Raw genomic sequence first — 21,872 nt, forward strand, 5'->3', positions numbered from 1 at the left:
AAGACGAAGCTGATGTTAATTTACTGAAGAAAAAGTTAAAATAATAAACAAAGTTGTTAGTATCTACACTCAATCAAGTGGTGCTAAATTGCTATGAGATATCAAATAATAGATAAAATAATTAAGTTACAAATAAAGTCATCTGATGATAATTGTGCTCCAAAAAGTAAGAAAAAATTAGAAGAAAAATGTCAAGTTCATTCATTCACTCAATAAGTTGAATTTTCCGATGTTCCAGAATGTTCTCAAATATTTCAGAAAAGATGAATTTTCCACATATATTTCTATTAAAATATCATAGGGTAGTTTGTTACGAAATACGAAATAAAGAAATAAAGAAGAAGAAGAAAGAGCAAAGAGAAAAGAGCGTTTCTTCTTTACACTATTTTGGCTCCTTATATATTTCTTGGGCTTTCTTGTGAAAAAGAGCTCCTAAAAACAAGCAAAAATATAAAACATCCCCTTCTCACAGACCAGATGGAATTTTGTCGGTCAATGGGGGTAAAAATAACGAACTGAAAACTCGATGATGATCGATATTCCCTTCTTTTTTGTGACCAGTGATTTAAAATCTTGTGTTTTTAAGTCATAAAATTCAGTGGGAATGGTAAACATAGCATGATATTTTGCATTGAGGATTGCAGATTTATTTGATTACTTTCAGTGGGGACGAAAATTGGTGTATTTCTTTCCACCGGGACAATATTTTGGCCAAATTTTCCAGTGGATAAGGTTCCCAGTGGGGCTGTGAGAAAGGGGTGTTATAAATAAAGTAAGGAAGAGAATAAGTTCTGTAGGAAAAAAGAAATAAGCAGCCAGCAGTTAAGGAAAAGCATAAAGTAATATGAACTTAAAATGAAAGAAAAATGAGTATACTCAAGTACTGAAGTAATTAAAACCGATCTACATTGTACAATCAAAAAACATCAACCATTACTTGTTTCCCTCATTGGAAATATCTCCTGAATGAAAACACGAGGGGAAATAATAGGGTGCTATTTCACCAGAATATATTGTTTTTAACAATCTAGCGCATCATTAATAGGTAACATTCGTAGCATGCTACAAATGAAACAGACGGTGCTACAAATGAAACAGACGGTGTTGCAAATGAAACAGTGCTGCAAATGTTAATGCTGCGAATGTTACTTGTGTGCGCCGTAAGTTGCCTAAATGCTGTATATGAAGCACATTTAAGGATGCAAATGTTACTGAGCACATCTCTCTCTCTCTCTCTCTCTCTCTCTCTCTCTCTCTCTCTCTCTCTCTCTCTCTCTCTCTCTCTCTCTCTCTCTCTCTCTCTCTCTCTCTCACAGCCTCTTGCGCATCAATCGCAAAACATATAAGGCAAGAGTGATGATCATGAGAGACTCGAGGCTTTCCAAATTGATGGACCCCTCCCTACCTACCATCGTGAATATCACAGCTCAAATAAATATCTTCTCTGGAAAGTTGGTCTCTGATATCCAAGGGTGGACCCGACTTCTACTTCACGGTTGGGTGATGAAACGTTTACCTATCAAATGCGACCGTTCAAGCTGACATCACATTTGATAACGCTTTGTCTTTTCAGCTTGATGGTGTGTTTATATGATATTGTAGTAAGTATTACACCATTACAGCTAGTACTCTCGTTCTGAATGACACCAGGGTGATAATGTGATTCAAAGAGGAGCAGCGCGTCGACCTCTCGACAACGAGAGCTAGTTTCAATGGGGAATTGAAGTATTTGAAATTTTTCTTTCGGAAATTTTTCTAAGTTGGTGTATGAAATATTAGGAACTAATTTTCTATGACAAATAAGGGTGAAGGTGATTTTGAGACAAAGAAGCTTTTAAAAAATTTTATTCTTCAACAAAGATATATCATCTACCGCAAAACTATTCCAAGTTTTGTGGAATACATTAGGCCAAAGTTCGTAATTCGTACGTGCCAAATATGAAAATCACTATGATGACCAGAGCCTTTAGTTTTCTATTGTATTTTTAGAATCTGCGTGAAGTTTTGCATCGAGCGATATACAATTTGAAGGAAAAAAACAAAGTCGAGGCCATGGGAGCCTCTGACGTCTGAGTACAGTTTTTCCATATACCTTATCGACCCTTTTTACACCGGCCCTTATTGGCGTTATTTTTGGGCTCGTGGCGTAATAAGGGCCGGCGTTGAAAGGGCCGGCGTAAAAAGAGCCAAGATTTTGCAATTTCAACCTAAAGAGCGGCGTTTTTTTTATCATTATTTCTCAATTTAAAGGATTGTAGGCATGATTCGAAGACGAAAATTATCATTATTATTGTTTTACTCCATATTTAAAACTTCAGTGAAATATTTAATACATTTAAAAATCAGTGATTTTCGATGGAATTTTCAACAGTTTACTAATGAAAAATGACATCTTAATGTAAATTTTAGTCATTATTTACTAATTTGAAGCATAAGTAGCCATTTTTACAAATTTTGGCGATATTAACGGCCCTTATTGGCGTAAGCCCAAAATTAGGCTGTGGCGTAATAAGGACCGGCGTAAAAGGGACCGGTGTTAAATGAGGGCCGGCGTAAAAAGAACCGATAAGGTATTCGATGTTCTTAATTCAGCTAGCTAGTCACGTACAAACTGATGCTATCATTAACACCAAAAGTTGTTGTTTTACATCAACTACACTATGTGTTTTTTAATGTTTGACGACAAAATGTGTTGACGTTGATTTTCATTCTTTCCTTGAGTAAAGCCGCTTCCCCTTTGTGGAAATTTGATTGTAATGATTTGTAATTCATGTTTTGAATTCTCAATCTCGGAGGCTGCACTTTGAACATACGGATTTTCTTGATCCGTCGGGTCAGGGTGAATGGTTATTTGTGAAATTTCCTAATAACTTGAGACGCCCTCCTTTTATTCGGACCACTCCTACTATTCGTAACCTTAGAGTATATTAAGTCGAACGTAGATTTCAATTCAGTGAAGCATTAAAATGAGAGATTAAACTACGCAACAAAAAGCCAGGAACCACACCGCTTTTAAACCAAAAGGTTATATAAAATCTAAAAACCGTCAAAAAATAAAAAATAAAGTGACGTCAAGGACTTTTTGCTTCAGAATTGATGTACCACTTAAAGAAAACACAAGTTTTTTGAGAAGTCAGTGGTCAGGGTTTCTAAAAACCACAATTTATAATGATACATAATGTATGGAAATAAAAATCTTATATAAAGAGGTCTTTTTGGGGTAGACGTTTTGAATTTTAATATGGATTGGTTGACGGTTAGTATAATATAGGAAATAGCAATGATAGATAAAAAAAATTATAGTTTCAGACCATATACATACGTGGAACATGGCCTGGAAAAGAGAAAAATTTGATGACATAGCTCGATCTCAATTTGAACCGAATTGAAGTTGATTTTTTAGTTGTCTTTGCTTCTGGTTAGAGATGGTTAGAGAAGGGGCAATATACTTAACACCTTCTTTAGCATTTATTGAGTTTATGTTTGTGGAAATTTGAATATTTTTCCCACATTTTCTTTTTCAATTTCGACTTTCAAAGTATTAGGAATCGTGGTTTGGATTGACAATAGACAACGAGGGATTGGCTAGAAAATGTATACTAGGAATGGTGGGTTTCAGGTGGTTTCCAATGATTCCATTCGAGGGTTTTAAGGTAGGATGACAAAAACCTTTTCGTGATACTATTTGGGAGGGGGGTTCTTTGGGTTTCTAAAGTCCGGCTAAGGGTCGGAGAAATAGGAAAATTTCAACTTTTTTATCCACGGAAAGATCGAAATTTGGTCAAAGTTGGTCAAATTTGTCCCAATACGGGTCGTAAAATTCAAAAATATTTCCTTTGTTTTCTCCTTTTTAGTCCAAGGGTCCAAGGGTCGAAATTCGGGCAGCACCCCCCCCCCGTCAGCTCCCAACCCTAGTACCACTCTCCAGATCAGCCTTGACGTCTGTTGTATTTACTCGTGGAAAGTCTCTTTTGTTCGGGTGTTATTTGAAACACGTGAAACTAAAATACGTGTTAGAAACCCTTATCATAAAACCAATTTACGTGTGGTCTTGGATTAGACATTATAAGTGACTCGGCTCTTTTGTGGGATTAAGTTATGTTATGACGCCTGCATTTATGATCATATTAAAACATTTTGTTATCAATGAAAAAACCAAAAAGTAAAATATAAACTTAGTAGTAGCAGGTTGAATTAGAGCTAAAGTAATTTGTATTCTATTTTCATAGAAAATATGAGGAGAATAATGAATTTGAGCATTCAATTTTATATTATTTGGTATGTTTGCTTATGTCAAATACTACTTTTCAGGTAAGATTCTCGTTACATGTTATATGGGATGTTATATCATACTACCATATATTTCCAGACCTCTATACTCCCTAGATGATATGTCCAGTTCCTTGTTAGAGAACGAGTGTCTCGCGACAGGAAGACTTGTGGAAATTAATTCCAAATTTTTCTTTTACAGGTAAATATACACCTCTATACAAGGTGGTTCCAGAAAATCTCTTTTTAAGTTTTGTAATTATAGTAGAAGATCTAAAAAAGATCCTCCAGCCTTGTCGAATCAGACGTATTGCTACTTAGTTGATTTTTTTTTAATTCCAGGGGATGCCAGCCGTTCCTTTACAACCAGCAGACAAGATGTTTTTGTGAATTACGTCGAGGTGTTCATGATAACTCTGTTCAACTTCACCAAATGGAAGACATCGTTATCAATCACTGGCATAGAGGCTGCAAGTCAGCATATAGACTGTGTCCATCAAAATGTTGGAGGAAAGGCTATAGAGTTTTACAAAACTATCATAAAATGAATTCCATGTGTAAACCGTATGGAAAAGTCACTTGGCCGGGTATGCCCGTTATTGGGCGTGTCCGAATACCGAGTTGTGGAATTCAACGGACTTTTGATTACGGAAGACGTTTATGTTGTTGGAAAGGAGAGTATCCACTGCTTGGCAAAAAACGTACAATTAGAATATATTTTGGTTATTACTGCTAGTAATTTCCTGATGAATAGACGGTTCCACCTTCACTGGAAGGAAAATGAGGGGTCTTTCAAACACTCTGATAAAAGAGAGAGAATGGGAGGTAAAAATAAAAACTCTCTAAATTGAAGCTTTACTGTTGATTACATTTCTTTCAGACAAGAAGATTTTTCCTAGCCTTTTATTGAGGTATAAGTAGAAGAAGACAGTGAGTTTCCTAGTGCTGAAAAAGACATCTCTATCTTTAGAAAGTTTGATGAGTTGTTTGCAATTACACGCTTTTTCTATTTATAAGAATAGTGTACTTTGGCATTATAATCATTTTTCTATTGTTCTAAACAATAGACTTACTGTTATAACCCCGAAATCTCACCCTGATATTCTTATAGAAGTTATTCTTATATAAAAAGCGTGTATGAGTATTTGAAGTTGTGATTACAATTTTACCTAAAAAACTTAAATTTTATTTTTCATATAATTTAAAAAAGTAATAAATAAATTGTACAAAGTATTTGTGTGTAGAATAACAACTTTAGGAAAATTTAAAACCATACCTTTCTTTACAATTTTCAAGCTTGTGTGTATATTTGGATCTAATACGTCCAATGATAATGCCATAAAATCGACAGAAAATAGATAGAAACTCGACCCTGAAGAAAACCAATCGAGCACTTGTTCACAACCTTTGTTTAGGGTTTAGATCCCCATATGTGGTGAGTGGTGGATATATATTTTTACTCCGATGAGTCTAGAATAGGTTTTTTATTTCACAACGATACTTTATAAAACCAAAGCTGTTTGACCATAATATCTTTGAATTTCACTGGAGTGAGATTCTTGTTGTCCAACCCTTAGGTATACTGATGAAATTCAAAACAGAGTCAAAGTCAAGAAAACAATGGGTGGGCCTGATAAATAATATTCGTTGATATCAATTTTTTGTTGAAATCAATATTTGAAACTCTTCGAAACTCATTAGCGAGTTTATGTATGTGTGTTTTTCAGCGACGGAGACGGTAAGGTTCTAATTTGACTAGATCCTGACCAGCTGAGGACGACGGTAAATCAGCATTTTTACCGTCCTCGATATTGCGGGGCGGAATTGCGGGTTTTTCCAAATCGCTTCAGTCACTCTACCGTCCTCAAAAGTGCAAATACATAAACTCGGTATTTACTCATTTCCGGGGTCAGAAGATTTTTGCCTGTACTCTTTGGGTCTTCAAAACTTTTTCCAGATGTTTTTTTTTAGTTTTTAATGGGGCAGAAGCATTATGGATATATTTAAAAAGTTTTCAGTAGAAAGACAAGAAAGATGGATGCCACTGAGACACGGGTGTTCCTCCTATCGGTACCCCAGAGTAAGCCTCCTTAGTTAAGGTGCGAACAAAATAGTTTTGGTCTCGTGTTTAAGGGAGTAAAATAAAGGTAATGGTGGGCTAAAAGAAGGGTAAAATATTATAAGTAAAAGTGCAGCAATGTATACGAAATAACGATACAAAATTTTGTCATTCCATTTGATGGTAAGTGATAACATACCACAGAGCTCTACGCGCCAATTGTAGAGGAGACGATGATGTTGGCAAAGCTGACACGTTGATGCTTATTATAATTACGTCATCATCATTTAAGAGGTCTTATTTTCCAATTGTCTTTTCAGAAATTTGTGACATCTATCTGGCAAGACTTCAAAAGAATACCATATATGTTTGCATCATTGCTAAATTTAAGATCCAGGTGTTTTATCAAACTTGGCTGACTTAACTCTTATGGAAATTAGATTCCCATATGTCTATGATAGGAAAAAGAAGCAGATAAGCTCTTTTCCTAAGGGAAAAGCATAATTATTTCTCATTCCCAATCCCAATGTTAACGTTTTCAGATGACCATAACCAACCATTTCCAATATATATGTGAGACAGAATAATCGCGCGTTTCACCGGATTGAAAACATTCATCATTCATCAATCCAATAAATATCTCAATCTTTTACACCCATATATACAGTTCAATATGCGAGGACACCTGCTCAACAAGAGTTCATTCGAGGTTGTGCCCAGACCCCAACCATGTTTGAAGCGTTCGAGTTATTATGTTGTGATTTAGCGTTATTAGCTTTAACGAAACGATTGTGTGCGTATAAATCACTTTCTCGTTGTTTTTCATACATGCTCAACTCCAAAGGGTTCTCAGCAATACTGGTGGAGGGTTGGTGGCTCACAGTTCCTTTCCGCATGTTCTTACCGGCGAAACTGGATGAAAATGCTCGCACTGAGACGTTGCCATACGTTACATCAAATGATTTTCCGAAGAGCAGATAAATCTAAAATTTAAAAGTTTTAACAATTACTTAGAATGTTTCATTTTTTAAATCTGCCAGAGACATTTGATTGAATTAGTTAAAACTAAAATTCATCACCAGCTAAATCAATCAAGGATAAAAATCGATAAACAGTTCTTTGAAGGCTTAAAGGTTGGCATGTTTACTCGCTGGTAGACTTACCTTAGGGACAAAGATAAGAAGGAGGGTTCCAGTGGTGCAGAGGAAGATACTGATGGTGACCACCAAATATCCAGTTGTATAATGTTGTGTGTTGTAGAGGGCTGAAGCACAGATGACCCCTACTGCCGATACTACACACACATTGTATACTGCCATGCCTAGTAATAATAAAGAAAGGTGTTTTTTGTCATCTTAATGTCAAATTTCAAAGAGTTCTAAGTAAATTCTATTCAGTCAACTATATAAACAAATCGACTTTAGACAATTGATTAGTTTTTCGTTTTAAGCAATTACTAGCTCAGTATTCTTAAGCTACTCGTATTTCTTAGTTTTCTTGAGAGCATGTTAGTGCAGAATTCATGCATGTACACTGCTATTGTGAACAAAGTGCTACAAACCTATATATTTTGAATCATTGAGAACAGCGACTTTGACATTCCTTGTTTCCCATGCCAAGAACAATCCGAAGATGAGTAAGAAGCCTTTATAGCAATACATCGTGACCGTGAAATGAAGTTGATATTCACACGTGCATTTGTGGTAGAAGAACGAATCGATGACGTCAGCATTTTGATAAACCTGAAGATAGAGCGGGTGTTGTGTAAATGAAACCTTGAAAGGGACAAAAATTTGGGAATATAAGATACTTACAATTTAGAAAAATCAAGAGATATTCAAATTCTAACATCTCATTCTAAAATACTTAGACCACAGCCCTGCCACAGGTACCCGGTGGGGTAGACATTTCATTGTCTTTAAATCTACATTTTACCCTCCTTCCCACTAGAAAAGACAGTATAAAACTTTAGGGAATCTTTATTTTTTGGACTGTAATAAATTTAAAACTCTCACTTTGTCACCAAGACTTGTCAGTAAGACTTAAAGTAGGGTTTTAGAGTCGTAACGCTAATGGTACTTACGATTTGCTCCAGTTCGCTTTCTTCTACGTTGAATGGAGATAAGAAAACCCACAGCAAGAAAACAAAAATATCAATGCTAACCAACAGCGTGATGATGAAGTACAAATGTGTATCTTTGATCGACTGTAGGAAAGAAAACCGAAAAATAGAAGTATTTATAAATTTGGTATTAACACCAGTGTTGCGAATCCTTGAAAGCAACGCCCTGCATAAAAAAACTACTAAATTAAGGGTTATGAGTTAATAGATACCTTATCGGCCAGAACTTAGTCGGCCTTAATTTTAGTCGGCCTTAATTATTAGTCGGCCCTAATTTTAGTCACCTCGTCAAAATTTAGTCACTAAGGGCCGCCTAAGCGGTTCTATTTACAGTTAATTTGGCCCAAATTTTTATCGAATATTCTAGAGTTATGGAAATTGTTTGGGAAAAGATTGTCACGAATACAGTCACGCATTTGTAGATAGAAACACTTACCACTTTTTCCATGGTTTTTGCAGCTGTGAATATTTTGTAGATCCTCCATGTCTTTGTGAAGAGACAACCGAAAGATAAGGTGAAGCCGATGGAGAGAGCAATGGTCACTGCCTGAAAATATACATAAAACAACCAGATGTCAAAAGAAATTCAACGATAGAAAAAGGTAATTTTGAGTTAGTATATAGAGAGTTAGTATACGATCATTGAGAATCGCGTTAAAGATACAGCAAACGACCCGCATTAGCATCAGATTATTAGTAGGATCAAGGGCTATATATAAAATGTTACAGACTTCTGCAGACTTAACAGCCAAATACTTTTAGGAAAAGAAAATCTTTCGGTTTAACCCCATTGTGATTGTTTCTAGTTTTCATGGGTAAAGAAAAATGAAGATGACAATAGAAAATGAAATTCTCTGGTAATTAAACTTTACTTACGTTACAAGCTATACCAATTCCTCTGGGTGTTAAGAAGCGTGAATCGAGCCCATAAACAACCACAGACGCATAACAAATAATACTTCCCGCTATAATGCCATTGTTTATGTTGGGAGAACTCATCTTGATCATCCTGAAAAATCAAATTAAAAATTTTGGTAATTAAAGTTGGATAAGTGAGGAAAGCCAGTTATGAAATAACTCCTAGTAATGCAAAAGTTAGGTTCGAGTCCCAGTTTAGTACTTGTCAAAAGGAGAAGGTAAAAAGGTAAAAGCTGGTGGTTTTTTATCGAGCAAAGTGGTCACTGTAGCTTGCTTACCTTATGTTTCTATACTTGACATTAATGAACAAGACGCAGATGCAAAGAACCAATCCAGCGGCTGCTAAACCCCACAAGATACCAATGGTGGTCAAAGTGTATGTCTCTGGTATCCGGTTGATCGTCTTACGGTCTTTGATCACTCGTCCACCTAAATCAAATTATAACGGATGATCAAAGCGTGCGAGATCATAATCAGCGATCAACTGTTAATATTCTTCCAGAGAGATAACCCAAACATCTCATTTTCGATAGTTCAATTAATTGTAGGAAAGAGGAAAGCCTGAGCAAAAATCAAACTTGCATGATTCGCATATGCATATTTCAATGCTTTGCCATTGACTATGTGGACTTTAGTCACCGCGGCTAAAACAGTTGAGTTGAGATTTCTAGCTTCTGCATGACTATTGCATTGATGTAACAGAAATATAACTGAGGATACGCTTTTCTTAAATTGCGGGTGGATCACTTTTCTCGCCTCTTTATTGACTTTATATGACAGATCAAAGAGGTAATTTCTCTGCATGTTTACGATGTGTACGCATTGACTATATTGGGGAGTATATTTCATTTGCATTACCTTTAAAAAGTGTCATTCCAGTTTTGTCGTAAATGTCAATCACTTTGCTTTCAATATCAAAGTGTCCAATATCGTGAAGTTCAGCACCTGAAATCCGCAAAATATTGAAACATTAAGTCAGTTCATCATCATGTTAGAAATACAGTTGACGAGTTAAAACAGGGGCTGGATTTATAGAAATAGGAATTTATGGATTTTATACCTTTCTAGACAAAAAAGGAACTAAATCAGAAAATGGACTTACGGCTGATGGAAATATTGTGAGTGACTTGTGTATAGTTGGAACGAAATTGTTGAATGCGCACAATGCCCTGTCTTTCTTCTCCAGATTTGCCACCGTAGTGAAGGCGACCCTAAAGAATGAGCATTTATTTTGTATGAATAGTAAGAAGCTAAAATGAAATGACGGTAACACCGTATCAGATAAGATACTCTGCAACCTCGGTCAAAATATATTGAGAATTTTCGTTAATTCCTCGTTTTTAGCAATTTAAAGTTCGGGCGAAAAAGTCACTTTTGGGCTAATTGATAAATTTATTCGAATATTTCAATTCGGGTAGGGTTTAAAGACTTCCAGGCTATATTCTGAGCCATATTGGACCATTCTTGGACTTTTGGATCCTCAGATCCTAAGTTCGTAAGTTTTAAGTCTACCCTTCCAACCAAATTCCAAATCGTTTGTGGTTGTAAGATTTCGTGGAAATTTCCCTTTTTTCCCAAATATTATGACTTTGATTGTACACAACAGAATACATTGTTTTAAAACTTACTTGCAAAGGCCATGCATATGTAAGCAAATTTTGCGACTTTTTATTTACAATGAATCGAAATCCACCTACCGTAAGTCCTTCAAAAGAGGAGTTGAGCATGACGTCCGTCATATACAGTGCTTGACTTTCATTGAAATATTCCGTCATCAATGCACCTTTTCCTATGGTTGAAAATAATCATTAAGTTCCTAGCTAGCACACAATCCTAGCGATAAAAGGAGCTGTTTTCATATATACCAGATAATTATGTATTGTTCATTAAAGTTTCGATCCAGTAAAGATTTTATAGAACTAAACGTCATTCAATGAAGAACGTTTTAGATCTTCATTTTTCTGATAAATGCTACTTATAGCCTTGTTGGTCGGAAGATTCGAATAAAAGAGTGCCATTTATAAAGAGTTGTGACAAGTAAGGGACAAGCAAGTGTATTTAATCAAGATTTAATTTATTCTGAGAGATTGAGTCCTAGAGGTTCCAGCCAAAGTCAACCTTACTAACCTTTTGTTTTAATGATTTTATCCAGTGTTATAGCGGCTAGATAGACAGCATCAAAAGCGAAAGCAGATTCTTCTTTAATCTCATTATCAATGGGAGGTGGTTCATTGGAGAAGCCTGCTTCTTTCATGTAGCGGAAGTAATCGTGTGCTTTCTGGCGTTTCATCAGATCCCATATTTCTTCAGCAGTCTAACAACAAGAACGTGTCAAGGTTAGTTAGTGTAGTAGATAGGAACTAAGTCTGAAAAGTCACAAACCATTGATCAAGTCACATTTGGAACCCAACTTTTTCTTTCGTTTTTTGACAATAATAATAGCCGTAATGCAAGGATAGATCAGTAAAAATTAGATTGAGTTGCTCTTTACTGACTCAAACACCCCAGTCTCAATTTAACTTCCCATATACAGATATTAGCGAGATTATGTATCGGAGATATTCTACGGCTATGGTTGTGGGGCTGCCCATGCAGTTCGTCACCAAAGGCGACATGTCGTTGTCTACTTTGCTTTGTACGGGAAAAACACCAAAACACCGTATAAGCAAAGTCGACACAATACCGTACGTCAAATATCGAGCTTGCTTTCACCCGCCATTACTTGTCTTACTCGCCATTTCCCTCGCCGCGTTAACCATAGCCGTAGAGAATTCCAGATACATACTGTAATCTCGCTATTAACAAAACAGCCAATGCAAAGTGTTCTTAAATCTAATAGAATCCATAAAGGGCCGAAAAAAGAATTTTAGAAAAGATAATATTTCTCCATGCCAAGATATTAAAAAGATGATCATAGATATGGAATCTTGGGTGATGAAGATGATGAAATTTGTACCTGTCCTCCAATGCTACGAACACCATCTCTTCTCACATTGGTGTTAGCGATTGACATATAACCATCAGATGCAGTGAGATATTGTTTTACAGTGCAATTCTGTGGTTCGTTGTAAGTAACAGGTTTCCACCATGTGGATTTGAGTGTGGAAACAGTCAACCATTGGTATTTTGAACCGTATATACCACGCTTGTAAGCCTGTACAATGTTATTAGAGCAGAGTTAAATTTGATGTTTTTGTACATTATATCGGCTAGACTAGCTTCTCTTTTGATGGAGTAGAATAAATGTGAATGATGTCGACGGAAATGGTAAAATAAAAGCTCATTGGGTCAAAAGTGCAATGAAAATGGGTATTTACTACATAAGTTTAGCGCCCACTTGCTTTTTAAATGAATGCCGGGTTAAAAGGAAACTTTACGTGTTACACTCATTGGTTGGGAGAAGCTGCCCATTTTGAATTATTTCAAAGTGCAAATCATAATAGAATAATCTTACTCCGACGGTAGCCGTGATTATAAATTCTTCATTACCTGACAAAAAATCCGACGTGCTCCTTTCGAACTGAAAATACCGAATATAATTCGAACATCTTTTTCCAAGATTGCATCCAATTGTGCATCGACTGTTAAAATTGTTCCTGAAAACCCTTGAATGACGACAGCCTCGATACCTGCACTCTTGAGTCGTAATGAAAGATCGTACGCAGTCTAAAAAGAATAAAAATGCAGATGAAAAATGAATAGCTCTAAAATAGCCGTAATTTCGAAAAACACAAGGACTTTTGCGAGCAAGATCTTGACCTCTACAACTTGTTAAAAGATGCAATGTTTCATGGGCATAGCACAGCATAGATTGAGCAACACGCTTGAATGATTGAAATTTCAATTTAAATTACACGCTTTTTTGTAAATTGCCAAATTATCGCCCAGTAAGCCTAAATACTTTCACAAAAATGCCATTTTATGCTTCATGTGTATCCTACATGTTAAATTTAGGTTAAATATTGATCTTGACCTAAGAGTAGAATACCGTAAGAATGCTTTAAGATTAAGGACGATTTTCTCCAGTTTTAACTTCTCAAAAAAATATTAATGAATAATGGAAAAACATTATTCTTATAAAGCGTGTAACGAAAAGGAATAATAAAAGTACGCACTGAGAAAAATTGTTGAGCGGAATATTCATACAAGATTGCAACACGTTTCCATTTGAAATTTTGGAAGATTTTGACGATAGCTTCGTTGAAGGATGAGAGTGAAGGCGTTGCTTTAACGAGGAATGGGAAGTGACGTTCAACTCGTGGAACTCCTATTTGTTGGATTTCTGGATCCGGAACCTCTCGAGCTCCAAATTTTTGTAAAGTTGCATAGGTCACCTGTTTGAGAGAACGAAAAGGGAAATGTTCTTTGTTAGATTGTTATTAGTGGATGTGAGAGGGAAATTACTTTGTACAGAAAAATGACTAACGGAAAAGTAAAATCAATTTCGCAATTTCAACTACTAACCAAATTTTAATGAACTTAAATCATCTCCGTGGGTTTTAAAACAGACAATTTATTCATAAAGAAGCCGATTACCTGGGGTAATTTAAATCGCGTAGTAAGCTCTGCAACGGCACGCGTTGCTCGAGCGAAAGCTGGTCCAATCAGCATTTGCTTTATAGGTCCTTTCTCCACCAAATCGTAAAACATGAGGTATGAAAATCCAATCAAAGTCTAAAGATGAAACAGAAAGTAAAGGTTAAACTCATTTTTGTAAGATAAAAGCGTCAAGTCTGAAATCCACAAAACTAGACATTTCTGAAGGAGATTCGTGTATATTCTATTTTGAACTGTCAAAGAAGGATTCTTCGCTAAAAGTATCTAACATAAATCCAATACATACCGTTGAATCTCGATAATCAAGGACGAGTTCATAATCTTTCAGCATATTGGTGTCATTATTGATCAGCCGTACGGCGGTATGCATAGCTGCATGAAACATTAATTTGTCACGTGTCAAGAGGAATGGCACAAGTGCTCCGATATGGAGTTTTGTTTTATTCTTACTATCGTAGGGCGGGAAAGGCGCTGGTGGGACTGTAAACGAGGGCGCTGTTGTAGTGGCAGTGGCTGTTATGGGTGATGAAGAAGTTTCCGTGGCGATAGCGTATGCCAAAATGGTAGCCAGTGTTGTGAAGCATGGTACCATATTGAGAGACATTTTCTTGTAAAGTTTTTCACTTTAGAAAGAAATAATTATAAAAAAATTATATTTTGAAGATCATTATACTCAGCAGTCGTTTTGATCCGGTCAAGTTTTTCATAACTGGGACGACAAGAATCTATGCTAAAAAAAATATATTAACACCTTAAAAAAATAGACGACAATGGAGTTTATCGCTAATATAAATGCTGTAGGTATATTGATATTTATTGAGCTATTTTTGAATGATCAAGAAAGCAAATCTAACTGGAGCTATCGAACAAGATGAAAAGCTCCATGGAAGAACGATCACAAACATAGAACTGATCTGAAGTCAGTAACTTAAAATATTATCTTACCGAGTACGCATTAAAAAAAGAAATACAAGACAGATATACGATCGATACGATAAACCTACGAACATTTCATCCTTAAACTTGTAAAGTGGTTGGTACTGAAGTCAAAACTAGAATCGAGTTGGAGTTTGACAATTTACTAAAAGTTTCGTAGCCGTGAATTTATGATATGGGTATGTTCGCCAGAAACATCACGTATTTGCAAACTTTACTCATTTTCATTTGAATCAGTACAAATTCTATTGTAACGAACGCAATCACATCCTAAAGTACAGATTTTTTACCTTTAAAACGGGCTATATAACAATAACTTCTATTCTAGAATATAACTATGTCCTTCTTTTGAAAAGAAACCCGGGGGGGGGGGTACTTAGGCAAAAATTGGTGCTGAGTATGTGCGGACGGTAAGGGTCGGTTATTTCACCCTTTCAAAAGTCTCTCTAAAAAGTAGTCTCTCTAAAGGTCGAAAATTCCACGATTTTTAAAAAAAATTTCCGATATCGAGAGACATATTTGTAAAAAAAGTCTCTCTAAGGGTAGGACTTTTTTCAAAAATGGAAGAAAATTTTTTTTTAAAGCGTCTCAAAAGTCTTAAGTGTCACCTTTTCAGCAAAAATCAGTCACTCTAAGGATCGGCTTTTGGAGGTCCTGTCCGTACATACCCCTCATCCGCCAACCCTAGTACCCCCTCCCCCGGAAAAAAAACACCTATAAGTCAAATGCACTCGGGAGCATTTGGGTGGATGAACCAAAGTATATTTTCAACAATTGGTACCATACTTCACGATTACCTCCTGAATCCATCGAATCGCGTCAGAACAAATCAATATGAGGAAACAAGGAAATTCGAAACAAAAATAAAACTATCATCGGTTATAACAGTTTTTTAAAAAAGGTCATTAGTTGATGATCTTACCTACTACTAATTCACAAAATATCCAATTCCTTTTATGATTAGTAAGGAGGGTTTTAAATGGGACAAGAAACCACACTCAAATCATACAACGATACACGTAATTATACACAATGACTGTTGTCTCCTGTTTAAACAAACCATATACAAGCCTAGTCTCGCAAACCTTTCTAATCGAGTTTCTAATGATACCTGAACACTATTTTTCAAAGCCCCCTTTAGAACCGGTTTGGTGGTGAAACAGTGGGGAGAATGAAGGGTAGATTAATAGAAAATTTCCTGAGAAGCTCCTGAAAACCTCGAACCTGAACTTGGCAATTCCTAAAAAGTTGAACGGTGTTAGTCATTCAACAACCCAACAACCAAATCATCAAGAAAATTTGAGAACCTTTTTGCATTCTTGTGATAATGATAAACTCTTGGAAATGCATATGCATATGCTATTCAGACAAGAGTTTGTAAAAGTAATGTATTAAGTAATAAACATGCGGACATTAGTAGCATTTACAATATCAATCAAAACGGTCATTCACTTAAACCACAGCTTCAAAGTCGATAAAAAGTAACCTATAATTGACATTGAAAAGTACTTAATGTTAATGCGAAAGGGTTGTAACTTTCGACCAGACTGGAACCATTTCGGATATGTTTCTATTAGTAACCGATACAAAAAAACATTCAACATAGAAGCTCGTTTCGTTTGGTTGAGTTTAAAAGGAAAAACAAAAATTTGTAAAATATTGAGTTGCTTGCGAGATAATCAAGACAAAGAACAAAAAGGGACGTATGGCTAACCTTTGGTAGAGACTTATGTTCTCTTTTGCTCGAGATCCAAAAAAATTAAAAATTGCTCTATTATCTGTTATGAAAGATGGTTCAAAAATTATTTTTCTTGAAGTTTTTATGCTTTAGTAATCCCTACCGTGTTATCCCCATTGGGACTCATCAATCCCCTAAAATTTCACTAATTGAAAAAACTCCCAAACGGGGATATTTACTAGAAGGTTACTGAGACAGGGTTGTGAAAAACAAAAATATTTAAGTATCAGAGAGAGCCTTGATAATAGAGAAATATTGAAGAACTTATACAAGTAGCAATCCCAAGCAGTAAATGAAAAAATCCTGAGTATACAATTTTTGATCAAAAACCACCTACGTGATTCCTTGACATCCTTCCGTAAACAAAGAAAAGTCTATATATCTATTTTATTTTTAATACATCACGGAAATTTCTTTTCTTCGATGCGTCAAACTTCATTTTTTAGCAAGAAAACACAAAGAAAGCCTCTTCTACTTAAGATTACTTTGCTTAATTAAAGAAAGTCATTCTCAGGGTTTCCCTTTTGGATGTTTTTTTCTTTTGTTGGTTATTGAACCAGAGTCTGTGGATCATTATCAGTATCCTGATTTCCCACCGAACCTGTTGTCTGCTTTTGTTTCTTCTAGATGCTTAAGACCCCCTTAACTTTACCTTGAGGTAAAATATTCAAAAACAAAAGGGGTCATGAAAAGGGGGCGTACGGGGATTATTTTAACACCGTATGGCAATTTGACCCCGAAACGCTGTCATGTTTTTCTTTAAACACCGCAAAACTGACAAAAAAGGCTTATTGCTTCACCTCGTATCCTCCCCATCAAAACAGGGGTAAACAAGTTGGTGTAGAGATTGAAAACTGATAAATGAAATTAGACAGTAGGCTGGACAAAAATATTTTACTGAAATTTGCTGTTTTCTTTTCAACACACCTTTTAACCTTCAACCACGTCGTTGACCTTTTGCTCTTTCGAATCTTTAAAATCGTTAAAAAATCTCGTAAATTTGAAAAAATGTCACATTTGGGGGAAACATAAAATATAGCGATCATTAGACCAGCTTTAAGGAATTAGCGCAGACGACGTACTGCACCTTTTTGACCAACCTCGACCAATTACTTGTTTGGTGATAACAAAGATCTTTGGTGATTTCATTTTAGCCCGTTTCGCTCATTTTATAATTAATAGAGTATCAGTTTAACATTTTAAAATATCAAAATCGTACTACCTATGAGCCCCTAAAGTTCGCTCACGATTTTACTATCACCAATGAAGAACCAACGTAGTACTGGTTTCTCTTGAACAGTACAGGTAATACTGTAGAAAGGGCTAATTGATAAAAAAAAATATAATCTCAAGTAAGCAAAGCAAAGAATCAAACACAAAAAAATATTTTCAAGTAAAATATCTATCCAAAAAATCACACAACGATATTATCATGAAACGAAATCTTGTTTTTCAATAAAAAATTACATTGAAATTACCACTAACAACCAACCAACAACAGTTTTTCATCAAGCAAAAAATAAATATTGAATAAAGAATCTCATTCCTCTTTTGTTTCGTGAATGTCATTAACATCAGGAAGTATAATTAATGAGCATTTCGTAATAGTCACAGCATTCATTATCGCTTTTAAATTGTTTCAAACGATCATCCTTTACTAAAAATTATATTGATTCACCTCATCACAGGGTCCTTGCCCCACCGAAATATCACGTCCATTATGATTTATCATTTAATTAGCAACGTACATCTCTCGTTAGCGGAGCTACCACCCTAAGGTTATCTAAATTCATTTCTACAACCCCGTCTCGATAACCCGGTGAACTAACCCTAACTCAACTTAACTTAACTCAAACCAGGGATTGAGAATCCTTAGTGAGTCTGTTTTTCCTAAAATGGTCGATCTTATATTTTGACCGGGTTGACCTATACTTGATATGATCGGGTTAACTCGTTATCATACCAGGGTTTAAAATTAGGCGTTATCCACGGAAGCAGATTTTCTGACGTGGCTCACTGATTTTTATTAGCCGTCTATTGGTCTATTTCAAATAATCCCGAACAATTACATCTTTTCTTTCTTCCGCCTAGTCTGACATTTTCTTACTTAGATATGTCCATGCTTAGATTCAACCATTTTCGTGAAAAATTTCTAAATCAGTTCACCCTGATTAGTGTCCAGGGATAAATTGGAAAAGAATAATTTAGAGGATGATTGAAATGAATAGCATTCCTCTCAGCCTAGCATTTGTGATTTGATGAGTGATTCTTATATTTTCAAAAATATAGCTCATCTAATTTTGCTAAGGTTAATACAACTATTTACAGATTTACTACGTGTTGACTGATTTCGCTAGTATTGGCTTGATGGCTCCTAATTGATTAGCATGCGAACATGCTACTATAAATGTTTGAGCGGGTTTTGCAAATAGCGGGGTCACTTTCGTTTACACAGTCCTTGAAAGTTCACCTTCTTCCCTTGCGACTCGGGAACATTGCGATCTGGGGCCATCTATTGGACTCTAGTCTTAGGGACGTCTCGCCGTTTGCATCGTGTATTTACAGGCTGAATGAACAATTGTATAATCTTGAAATTGTACATGTACATGATATCACTTTTCTGACAATGATTCTATTGAAATTTTACATCAAAACTATCCACGGTGAAAGTATTCAATGTTTTTATTTCTAAAAAATTTGTGAAAATCGAAATTTCAAAGCGGCCTTTCTTTAGTACTTTTTAAGCACAGCTTTTATTCTGAGAAAAGTCGTCTGTGACGATGTCTGGGACCGCTAGTCTATTTATAAAAACAAGGAAAGGGGGGAGGAGTAACTTAGAAGAAAATGGGTGCTGGGCCTGGGGGTACTAGGTTTACGTGGGACGGATGTGTCCGAGCCAAAAATTGAATATCAACCCAAAGCAAAATTTTTGTCGAAATTCACTCGATTTTTGTCCGAACTTTAAAAAATCACGACCCTTTGAGAGGGGAAATTTTGAATTTCGTGAATTTTGGACCCTTTCAGAGAGTGCATTGGTAATTTATAACCCTTAGAGAGACTTCCCGGTGTGTAAAAATTGGACCCATACAGTATGGCTAGCACATAACCCGGGGGAGTTCTCGATTCAAAAACGGCCTTTGTGATCGGACCCTTTACAGTGGAGAGAAAATTTAGCTATTTGAGGTAAATTTGGGTGAAAAGTCGACCCTTACAGTGTGTTTTTTAACTCTTGACCATTTTAAGGCAGAATATGGTCAGATCTCGGAGATTTTTACAAGTTTGGAACCTTTGTTAGAGTGCTCTTTTTCTCATCTTTGCTGATTTCAACCCTTACAGTGAACTCTGTTGTAATAATGGTTAAAGAACAACATTTTTTCAACAGCAAAACAATTTGGATACTTTCTTGATTATCGTCAAGCTCTAAATCTTTCGAATTTTAGAAGGAAGATGTAATGATTGTTGAGTTGAAAAGTCAAGGACGTAGACTACGTTGTTGTCGAAAACGAGAATTAGAAGAGAACTTTTATAAAAATCACTCGTCATTTGGTTTAATACAAGACATTTCAAGACATTTCTTTCCTTGTTATGTTATGGGAAATTTTATTGGTAAATATTCAAGAATCTCAAGTTTTTTTCGTATGCATTGATAAAAAACTGTTTGGTTATCACAAATTTGCCAGAAGTTGAAAATATTTGGGTCGTGTCATAAGTAGTTTTATGATAAATTCTTAGTTCATCAGATTTGATTTTAGTGTCTTTTATGGAAGAACTCCAAAGTAAAAGTTAATCTGAACATATTTTTGTTGCGTTTTTTCCTTTTAGTGAGGTCTGTTAGCACAAAAATACTTCAGATGGTGATTTAAAGCATGAAATTTGGCACAGATGATCCTTAGAGGGTCTAAAACTTAATTTTAAACAGTAACACCAAATTTTGCCACCTGGCCACCTGCCAGATGACGTCATCAGGTGACTTAGCAAAAATTTACTTTTTTGAAAATATTTAAAATCTGATGGTATCAGCGGAAAGTGCATGAAAATGCTGATGAGAATCGAGGTATAAAAATGCCTTCAAAATCTTCCTATCAAAAGTTATGAAGGTTTAAAGTTTTGTGATGACGTCATCATAAGCCTTTCCAGGCAAAACCTAAAATCCCGTCGTAACGGAACTAGTTGACCAAATTTAGTGTTTTATATATGAGTCCATGTCAAAATTTGAAGTTCCTTCTGATGCTTGGGTCTAAACAACATAGGAAGGCTTAAAACATCCAAAAAAATTAGTTGGTTGTACACTGTGCTCCTGAAGTGAGGAGAACGCTGCGTTGATTTGCCTTGTAAATGTAAAGCTCAAAATCTAAGTTTTAGTATTCTGTAGGATTTAAAGCTTTTAATTCAATTTGAACATCGGAATCGGAAAAAGCAATGAATTTTGATATGAATTCATGTATAAAACATGAAATTTGGTCAATTTGTACCAATATTACGAGGTTTTTAAGTTTCGCCTGGAAAGGCTTATGATGACGTCATCAAAAAACTTTCAACCTCCATAACTTTTGATAGGAAGATTTTCAAGGCATGTTTTATACCTCAATTTTTATCAGCATTTCATGTTCTTTCTGCTGGAACCATCAGATTTTGAATATTTTCAAAAAAATAATTTTTTAACCAGCCACCTGATGACGTCATCTAGCAGGTGGCCAGGTGGCAAAATTTGGTGTTACTGTTTAAAATTAAGGTTTACACCCTCTAAGCAGGATCATCTGTGCCAAATTTCATGCTTTAATCACCATCTGAAGTATTCTTACGTTTTTATGTGCTACCTGACCTCACTACTATTTGATTCCCAAGCCAGTTTCTCCGAAAGTCAGTTCTTTTCCTTTTCGGCTGTTTTGTTTTGATTTTTCCGCCGCTCACCCAGTCCCCCAAAAGTCAACGCAGTCATATTTCCAGGCTAAATAAATATGAAATATCGCAAATATCTCGATGCTCTCGACCAATCAAAACCAAACGCTGATATTTTTTTGGGTCGGCAATAAAAAAAAAGGTCACTCGAATTTCAAACCACACCTTACAATTCAGAACTACATTACTACATAATTTGCTCTCAACAACCAACTTCGTTCCCCGCGAGGCCCGGAATTCCCGAGTTATTTTTCCCGAGTTAAAAAAACCGAGTTAAGAAAAAACCGAGTTATCCCGAGTTGTGACGTCAATTTTGGAATTTAGTGACGTCATTTTTCATTTTTTAACTCGGGAATTTTTGCTTCCTTTAACTT

General features: G+C 35.6%; 1 protein-coding gene and 1 long non-coding RNA gene across 2 annotated transcripts; one reads left to right on the forward strand and one right to left on the reverse strand.

Moving 5' to 3' along the window:
- Positions 1 to 4,187: 4,187 nt before the first annotated feature.
- LOC136813584 (uncharacterized) lies at positions 4,188 to 5,509 on the forward strand. Its single transcript, XR_010847503.1, has 2 exons — positions 4,188 to 4,311; positions 4,612 to 5,509. It is a non-coding gene; the product is annotated as an uncharacterized lncRNA (long non-coding RNA).
- On the reverse strand, positions 5,508 to 14,545 carry LOC136813583 (gamma-aminobutyric acid type B receptor subunit 2-like). The gene is made up of 16 exons (XM_067070084.1): positions 14,212 to 14,545; positions 13,905 to 14,042; positions 13,484 to 13,702; positions 12,858 to 13,034; positions 12,325 to 12,522; positions 11,496 to 11,682; positions 11,066 to 11,157; positions 10,471 to 10,579; positions 10,227 to 10,313; positions 9,647 to 9,797; positions 9,327 to 9,459; positions 8,887 to 8,997; positions 8,412 to 8,534; positions 7,890 to 8,070; positions 7,492 to 7,649; positions 5,508 to 7,311 (listed from the first exon to the last, which is right to left on the reverse strand). Exons 1-16 carry the CDS (start codon positions 14,527 to 14,529, stop codon positions 7,018 to 7,020), a joined length of 2,676 nt encoding a protein of 891 aa, XP_066926185.1. The 5' UTR covers positions 14,530 to 14,545; the 3' UTR covers positions 5,508 to 7,017.
- Positions 14,546 to 21,872: the final 7,327 nt, after the last annotated feature.

The sequence above is a fragment of the Clytia hemisphaerica genome, unplaced genomic scaffold, assembly GCF_902728285.1.
Source record: "Clytia hemisphaerica strain Z4C2 unplaced genomic scaffold, Clytia hemisphaerica genome assembly, whole genome shotgun sequence".
Lineage (NCBI taxonomy): Eukaryota > Metazoa > Cnidaria > Hydrozoa > Leptothecata > Clytiidae > Clytia > Clytia hemisphaerica.